Source organism: Elephantulus edwardii, unplaced genomic scaffold (assembly GCF_000299155.1).
Source record: "Elephantulus edwardii isolate Elephantulus edwardi_28Jun2011 unplaced genomic scaffold, EleEdw1.0 scaffold00418, whole genome shotgun sequence".
Lineage (NCBI taxonomy): Eukaryota > Metazoa > Chordata > Mammalia > Macroscelidea > Macroscelididae > Elephantulus > Elephantulus edwardii.
Genome location: NW_006400168.1, coordinates 996759 through 1005557, shown reverse-complemented (window position 1 = coordinate 1005557; position 8799 = coordinate 996759). Strand labels below are relative to the sequence as shown.

General features: G+C 39.3%; 1 protein-coding gene across 1 annotated transcript in view; it reads right to left on the bottom strand.

The window, feature by feature from the left end:
- Nucleotides 1-7882: 7882 nt before the first annotated feature.
- Nucleotides 7883-8799, bottom strand: part of CCNT1 (cyclin T1) — a 19327-nt gene continuing 18410 nt past the window's right edge. The window contains exon 10 of the mRNA XM_006902500.1: nt 7883-8794. Within this exon, the coding sequence (XP_006902562.1) occupies nt 7883-8794 (912 nt within the window). The remainder of the gene's footprint in view (nt 8795-8799) is intronic.

Genomic DNA, 8799 nt, shown 5'->3' with positions numbered 1-8799 from the left:
CTGCACTGAAAAACAAGGAACTCATGCATTATTATTCAAAATGGGTGACATTGGAGGACATTATGCTGAGTGAAATATCTCAATCACAAAAGGACAAATACTGCATGGTGCCACTGTTGTAGAATGGGACTGACATCAGGATTGGGGTAAGACTGAGAAAAACTGGATAAATTATGTATACTGCATTGAAACAGATGAGGGAAAGAACAGTTTAAAAGTGATATATGATAGGGTATTATGGTTGTCACAAGAGTCCAGAATTAAGGTTGCATAGTGGAGTGTACTCAGGGTGGTGGGAGGGGTGTGGGGGATTGTATACCAATGAAATAATTTTTCTTTTACTTTTCAAAGAGAGGAGTGAACTGGGGGGGAGGGCTGGGCAGGGAGAAAATGCAACAATGAATGAATGGAAATCCAAAATATCTGTAAATGTTCATTAAAATTTTAAAAAACCCACAAAACAATATATTTTAATTTTGTAAATAAACTAATGGAAAATAAAAAATAATTTAAAAAGAGCATCCCACCTGAACTTCAAAACCATGTCAGGAACAGGTTTGAGGCCTTGGACATTAATGAGCTGTGAGAGTATATCAAGAATATCATCCAGGAAGAATGCAAAAGGTCATTACAAAGACAGGGAGGGGTGGGCAGGGAGAAAGTGCAACAATGAATGGAAATCCAAAGTTTCTGTAAATTTTCGTTAAAATTAATAATAATAAAACATAAAAAAAATTTTAAAAAGAGGTAAACACATGGGGGGGGGAGACAGAGGAGGAAGAAATGACCAAAATGGATGTCAGAAGAAACCCTAAATATTGCACTAGAACACAGCGAAGCCTAAGTAAAGGGAAGAAATCAAGATATTAAGGAATTGAACAGAAGATTCCAGATGGCAGTGCAGAAAGACAAAGTATTATAATGAAATGTGCAAGGAGCTGGAGTCAGAAAATCAAAAGGTCAGCAATTCTTAGGCTGAAGGAACTGAAGGACAAATGCAAACCTCAAGTTGCAATACTTAAGTATGCTTTGGGCAGAATATTAAATGATCCAGGAAGCACTAAAAGAAGATGGAAAGAATCTAGATAATTGGTGGACATAGAATTTCATGAAACAACATATGAGCAAGAGCCTGTGGTGATGAAGGAGGAAGTTCAAGCTGCTCTGAAAGAATAGGCAAAAAACAAGGCCCCAGGAATTGATGGCGTACAAATTGACATATTTCAACAAACAGATGCTACCCTGGATATACTCACCAAATTCTGACAATAAATCTGGAGGACCACCACCTGGCCTACTGACTGATATCACATGCAAGAAAGATTCTGCTGGAGATTATCCAAAAAAGACTGGAAAAGCACATCAACAGAGAACTGCCAGAAGTGCATGCTGGGTTTAGCTCTTGTAGCTAATGTTTGATGGATCTTGGCTGAAAGCAGGGAGTAAGCATGCAGCGACCAACATTAAGTCAAGCTCAAAGTATCAGATCTGCCTTAGTCCACTGTAGAAGATATCTAAAAGCTCAGAGAAATAGGCATGTTAGAATGGAATCTATCAGGTGAGACCCATTTCATGAGACACATGAAATGCCCAAGAGACACTCTGTTTGCTACAACAGTGAAAAAAATCTTGTAAAAGAAGCCCTAGCATTTTTGAAGACTGCCATGATTGCCATTTTAAGTAAACCAGACTTGGCAGTGGGAACTTCTCTAAGGAGGGCATGGTTACCATAATGGACAGCAGAGTCGAAGCACTCATCAGAACAGCCTGACTCATGTGGACTTATGGAATTAGTTACCTAGTTATGGTGTTCCTAGAAGGGACATTGACAGGAAATCTACATGATCTATACAAGAGAAAGAATTCTAGGTCAAGCGAATGGCAATCTAACTGGAATCACCAGAGCAGTGTCATGGCCACTCAATTTCCAGACTTTAGCCAGTGTACAAACCCACAACTCCTTGAATGAAGAGGAGGCTGGGCCCACTTGAGGAAGGGCCTTAATATCCTGCCAAAAATTTATGCTATTAATTTTTCCTTCTCCCCTAAAAAACAAACCTGTTACCAAGTTGATCCTGACTCATAGTGACCCTCCATTACGTTTGTGGGGATTTAAATCAAGAGACATATTACATTGGGGAAATCGGTGGTTAAGGACCTCTCCAAGGTGCCTAAGAACAGGGATGTAAATTTAAAGACTAAGGTGTACCTGATTCAAGACATGCTCTTTCAACTACTTTCTATGCAGCTGAAAGTTAGACAGTGAATAAATATGGATAGAAAAAGAATTGGTGCCTTTGTGTTGGAGGACTGAATATTTCACAGAACAATTATTATGTGCCATCAAGGCGCTTCATACTCATTATGACCTACAGGTCTATGCCAACAGGCCTATGCCCTGCTCTATCCTGTAGCAATCTTATTGTCCTGACATCCCTAACCTCATTACCCTAATGACTGAATCAGTCCATCTCATTGAGGGTCTTCCTCTCCTGTGCTGTCCCTCCACCCTCCTAAGCATGATGTCCCTCTCCAAGGATTGGTCCCTCCTTGCAACGTCTTTAAGTATGTCAGATGAAGCTTCAGATCCTTGCCTCCAAGGAGCAGGCTGGTTTCAATTCACCCCCTCTAGGACACACCTATTCTCCTGGCAGTCCATGGTATACTCAACACTCTTTTCCATCACCACAGCTCAAAGCCAACCATGTACAATCATGCTTCCTAACAACTACCTTGGACAGGTCAGTGACTAGGGCCAGCTCAGCTCAAGCCTCCAAAGCAAGCCAACCAGGTCCTGCTCCCTTCCTACCTCCCACCTCCTGTCAGACCTACGGATCTGGGACTTGTTTCTACAAGCATATGAGCCATTTTAATGAAACAAATATCTTTTGTATGAAACTGTTTCCCTCTAATTGTGTAATTTATGAGATTTTCCTCATTCTTGGGTGTGTGGGGTTTTTACATCCCAGGCCAAGGGTATTTTACCATTAATGTTTCCAGGCACACTCAAGGAAGCTACTTTTCTCTCCAAAACATACTTTTTTTTTTCTAAATGAAGCATTAGCTATACCAGTTGTTGTTAAGTACTGTTGAGTCAGAACTCACAGCTGACCCTTCAGTGGCAATAATTACACAGATGGCCCATTTTTCAAACACAGAGCAGCCAGCTGGTAGATTCAAACTATGCACCTTTGAATTGGCACTGAAACTCCTTACTATCAAACACCAGCACTCTATCTGTACTAGTATATCAGGTTTTTCAAAGAATCAAGTACACAATTATGAGTTATGTTGATAATGCTTACTGGGTGGGTTAAGTGGTTCACACTATTTGTTTGAACTTTGTGTATTACAGACCTTCCTCCATGTATTTATTAGGATTTTCTTCACTGACTATATACTTCATGTCAACAGTTCCCTGTGATGACTAAATCTTGATTCAAAGGCTTAAGTCCCATAGGATTGTATGCATGAAGTACATTCTACTACCAAAAAATGAAGTCACAATCACATGTTAGTTAGAACTAAGGACTAATTTGAAGACTCAAGGACACATAATCAGATGAATGTTTTATCATTAACATTTATTGATGGGATGGATAAATACAGATTGAGAAAAATACTTGACAGCAAGATATCAAACTGACAGCCAGACTATAAAATGTATACATCCTTTTTAAATTTTTTTAATGTTTTTTAATTTTTTACAAAGAGCCCTTACTATAATGGTCACTTATATTCTATCCTATCATTCACAACAGCAGTAGAGTTTGCAGAAGTAACATCCAGAACCGAGGTGCCCCAAAAAGAACAGACAAACCATATGCTGAGAAAGGACTCTTAAGAGCAAGACAAAACAAAAATCTCACCACAAAAATTGTACCTGAGTGATATATATTGGTATCTTGCCTCCCCCTCTCCCTTTCCTTTTTTGCTCTTTGGTCTGATAAGAAAACGGACAATTCTAGGTGCATGGAGTAGGGCAGGGGGAGATCAGAAACAGGCTAACATTAAATTAGGCTGCTGCACTTTTTCTTTGGGTGCTTAAACCAGCCAGCACTTCTATTATGTAACAAATTCCACTATAATCTAACCATCTAGCAGTTCTTCAGCTTTTTACTAAAAACTTCCTAATAACCTAATGGGAGATATACTTTCTCTGGCTTCAATTAGCATGCTGTCAAGCATCCCTCTTCATGCTTAATATGACAATGAAAAATCTAGTTTTTCTTTTCATTCAATCATAGATACTTGCTTAAAAGGAGGAAGAGTTAACGCTGTTTCTTAGTGAGCATTCTTTTTCTAACCCTCCTCAATGCCAAGCTCTTATTAAAAACTTTAGAAACATGAAAATCGGGGGTTCACCTAAAAAATAATGATCATTCCAGACCACTAGTATTACAGTTCCATACTTGTTTCAAACTCATATCCAGGATAGAAAAGGAAACCTTGTCAGCGTGGTACAATATGCACATCTCCTAAACCACCATGCACACACACTCAGTTAAAAGCTGAGTGCTGATGAGCAGCAACACACAATCTTTAGGGAGGTATTAAAGTCACTGAAAGCTAAGTGGGACTGCAGAGGGCTTTTTTTTTCTCATCTGATTGGCTTGCATAGACTGCTCACATTCTCCTAACCCCAAGAGAATGGACTCCAACATGAAGATGTTCTAGAATCTCCTATTTTCTAGAACTAGTATCAAGTAAGTCATCAAAAGGGAAAAAAAAACACACCATTTAATCAGTTCCCAAAGGATGGGAAACACCAATATACTCAAAATCCAGCTATACTGGGGTAGGGTCTAATAGCTTTTATCCAGAAGCATGGTACAAGAGCATGTTTTCAATATGGGGAATTAGGTAGCAGAGGCTTAAGGAAACCCAGCACTGCTGTTACCATGATTTCTGTATCTTAACCCATTGCTGTTACCAACTGGAGACTAAAAGTTCCTACCAATAGTGACACAGTAATACAAAATATAAAAAGATACATTAAATTAAAACACGAAAATAAAAAAATAAAAAACTAAAATCAAAGATAAAAAAGGAAGCTGAGCTCAGATATGGAAACATGTTGAGAGATGAGTGGGAAGACTAGACTATTTTCTAAATCGAAACAAGGTAACTAGTACTTCAGCCGACTAACTTTAGTATTAATTCAGCTTTAGATTAATGCTTCACTTGAGTTACTCTAACAGCAACACAGAAATCATATTAAAAGCCCTAAACCCAATCCACAGGTATGTTTTTGCCAGCAAGAAATTAACGCAGTTTAAGAAATGAGAGTTACGGAACTTGGGCTCCAGGTCTGCCTACCACCTTATCTATTCTTGATGTCTAGGCTAAAAGGACTTTTTTTAAAAGCCATGTTTATTTGACTAACTTTAACATTTTTCATCTTTTGAATGTTGAGGGTAGGGAAGACAGTTTAGAAAACATAGATCCTTTGGAAGCCTTACTAAAGTTATGGAATCTGGACGAGATGCATGCTAGTTAATAGGCACATCTGATAACCCAAAGACGTGCAGCATCTTCATGCAGAGTTCATATGGAGGGTCATGACATATGCACAGATCTAAAAGCAAACACTGTAGGCATCTTAAGACAGTATCAGGAGGCTTTAATTTAGAAGTCTCTAAATCTATCCACATCAGTAATAATCTATTAGTGCAAAGGCCAGATTAATAGTATAAAAGCAGTTCCTAGCTTTTACAAGTAACTTGCTTCTAGTTCACTCCTGACAAAGTTCTAAGGAACTGAACTACAGAATTACTACAGAGAATTGCTTTGAGGCCTTGTGGCTATGCAGCTGTGGTGGAGTACAAGTGATTAGAAAATACATGTGATAAGGAAGAAAAAAAAAAAGCTAGAAAAGATTTCCACAATCAAGTCAGTGATCAACTCCACAGAGACAGACATAAACTAAACATGTTTGGAAAGGTCAGTGGATTTTACTCAACAAAATAGAAACAGAAAGCCTAAATTTGGTAAAAACAACACACATCTACCACAACACAGGAAATATCAAAGAGAAAGAGGAAAACATTATTTATAAAAGTGAAGTGATAATCAAGTCAAGAAGTATTACTGGCGTAAGGTCAGCAGAGAGCTTCTCATTTTACACAGCAATGGCAGGCATGCTGGATCAGCTGCACTGACGTAGGACACCAACTTCAAAACCCCCATCACCTTTTCACCCTGAGAACTTTCAGTTAAATTTTACGAATTCTTTCCTGTGTTAGGTCAGAGCATCATCATCCATCTTAATTGACTCAGCTTTTTTTCTTTCCAACCTGTTTCTGGCAAGCAGCAGCACAAACACAATCCCTGTCTTCATTATGAATTTCAATGAAAAGAATTAAACTCCTCCCCTACCCCCCAAGTATTTGGGATGAAGTAAGCTACATTAAAAACAAAAAGGTAAGTTCAATTTGCACCACAGCAAAATATATGATGAAGACCAAAAATATCCCATCAAATGATTTAAGTGGTGTTTGCAGTTAAGAGTGCGCCTTGAAAATTTTCCATGAAGATTTCCTTCCTCCTCAAAAATGTTCACTCACGTACAATTCACAAGCTTTAATCTGAAGTCATACACCAGTAGGTCTACAAAAAAATTAGGACACTGCTGTTTTCTATCAGATTATAAATAAAAGGTCTTACAACATTCATAATATAATTGAAAATACAATGTCCTAAAAATTACAAATGACAATTTTGTTTTTAGCATCCTCTGGCTCTACACCTTTCCCTGGAACCATTCCCACATATGGCCTAGGTTTTCAAAGGCAGGATAGAGACTTTTCTTCCCTTCAGAGACCCAAAGACTACTTTCACTGAAACTTTTCCAAATTTCAACTTGAAAAAAAAAGACACACCCAATTCCACAGGGCAAGGGTGGCCTTGCTTCTCTAACCTTTTCATAAAGCCATACTTTGTTTTGTACCAAAGGAGAAAAAGGTACCAAAGGAAGTTTTATAAAGGAGTTTATTCAGGCCATTGACAGCACCTGTCCAAAATAGATTTTAGAGGGTTACCATTCAATTACAACATAAATAAAGGGGGAAGTGTCATAGCAAACACATGCCTCTTTCTTCCTTTTGTTTTCAAGGCCACTCCATGTTCTCTCTAGGTAACTATTAGGAAGTAAAAACAGTGAGAGACAGGGAGGGAATGGTAAAACATGATTTTTAAACACACACACACGCGCAATAGGAGATCTCAACACTTCAAGTGGCCTGAGCCTATCTAAGAGCTCTTGGCCTAAAACCTTCCCTCCCACCCCCCTTCAGTCCCACCCTACAATCCCACCCCCTTGGGAGTTATGGCTATGTATTTCTCGTACACAGCAAAATCCCCATTCTGTCCCAATTATATATAAAAAAAAACTAAGCAGATAACTTACTTTAAATAATTTTTTTAAAAGTCTCTGAAACGATTCTGACGTTTAAATACTTCCTCTTCTGACATATTAACCCAAAGTATCCACAAATGTTTGATAAAACCACCCTCTGTATTTTAGTCCTGGCAAGAAGAGGGAAGATATCAACCCCAAGCAACCTAATTAGGAGGTGGAGGCCAAGAACAGAGAAAGTGTTCTTAATCTTTCACAGCTTCAATACATTCCCACCTCTCTAGTATCTGTAAAAAACTCTAATAAAATAGTTATGATATCTGAGGCAGTAGATTTAATAACCAAGGCCCTCTACCACACTCCCACCTACTTCTCAGTATCAATTTATTAGTCCAAAAAGTATGACATTATTTCATAAGGGAAGTAACTTTTAGTCCAGAATCAGTAGTTTGTTTTGTTTTTCTTAAAAAAGCATGTGTGTGTGTATTTTTTAACGAAGTCCTCTGCCCTGCCTCGTTTTCGTTTTTACTTAGGGAGGGGAGGGAGTGGCGGAGGGGGTTCTGATGGTAGAGGTGGAGGCCGGGGTTTGTCTGTATTGCCAGATCTGGAGATTCCACCAGCACGTGGATTCAGATATTCACCATAAGAATGAACAAATTCAAATGCAGGTGGCTGAGCAGGCTGAACACCCTGAGCACTGAGCAGAGAGTGAAGCATATTCACAGTATCTTGATAGTCTATGGTCTGGGTTGTGCTGTGACCATTGGCCCCAGTGGATCCTTTTTCCAGTTTCATATGAGGAACTCTAGTTTTACAGCTGGGCTGTGAGAAGGAAAGGCCACTTGTATCTGAGCTATGGCCAGGCAACTGGGCCACTGTAGAAAGAGAAGGGAAGGAGAAATTTATGGAAGAAGATTTAGTACTCTTGGCAATCTTTGCTGGATGATCAAACACTGCTCCTCCTCCACTCTCTTCATGTGGGGGTCTTTTCCGAGCAGAACTAGAAGAGGAGAAAGAACTAGACAAGCTATAGCTTTTGTGTGGTAAGGTGCTTGTCTGACCACTATGTTTTGGATCACCTGGACGTTTGTTCCCAGTCCCAGCTGGGAGCTGTGAGTGCGAGTGCTTGTGTGAGTGGTGATTATGATGATGGTGGTGGTTAGATGGGTGAGTCTTGTGCTTTTCTTTGTGCTCTCGGTTCTTTGTGACACTGTCATCTACAGAATTGTGCTTCTCAGATGCAGTATGGGCTTTAATGCGCATCTTTATCTCTTCTGGTTTTGAAGAGGTAACCTTTTCTCCACCTGCCACTGGGAGTCTCATTTTAAGAGCTGCTTTGTCAGCTTTTTCCAGAAACGGCCGTCCAGGGTTTTCTGAGCCCTCTATGGGCATTTTCAGAATGACTGAAGAATGGCTGTCATGGTGGGAGAGGAGGTTCTGAG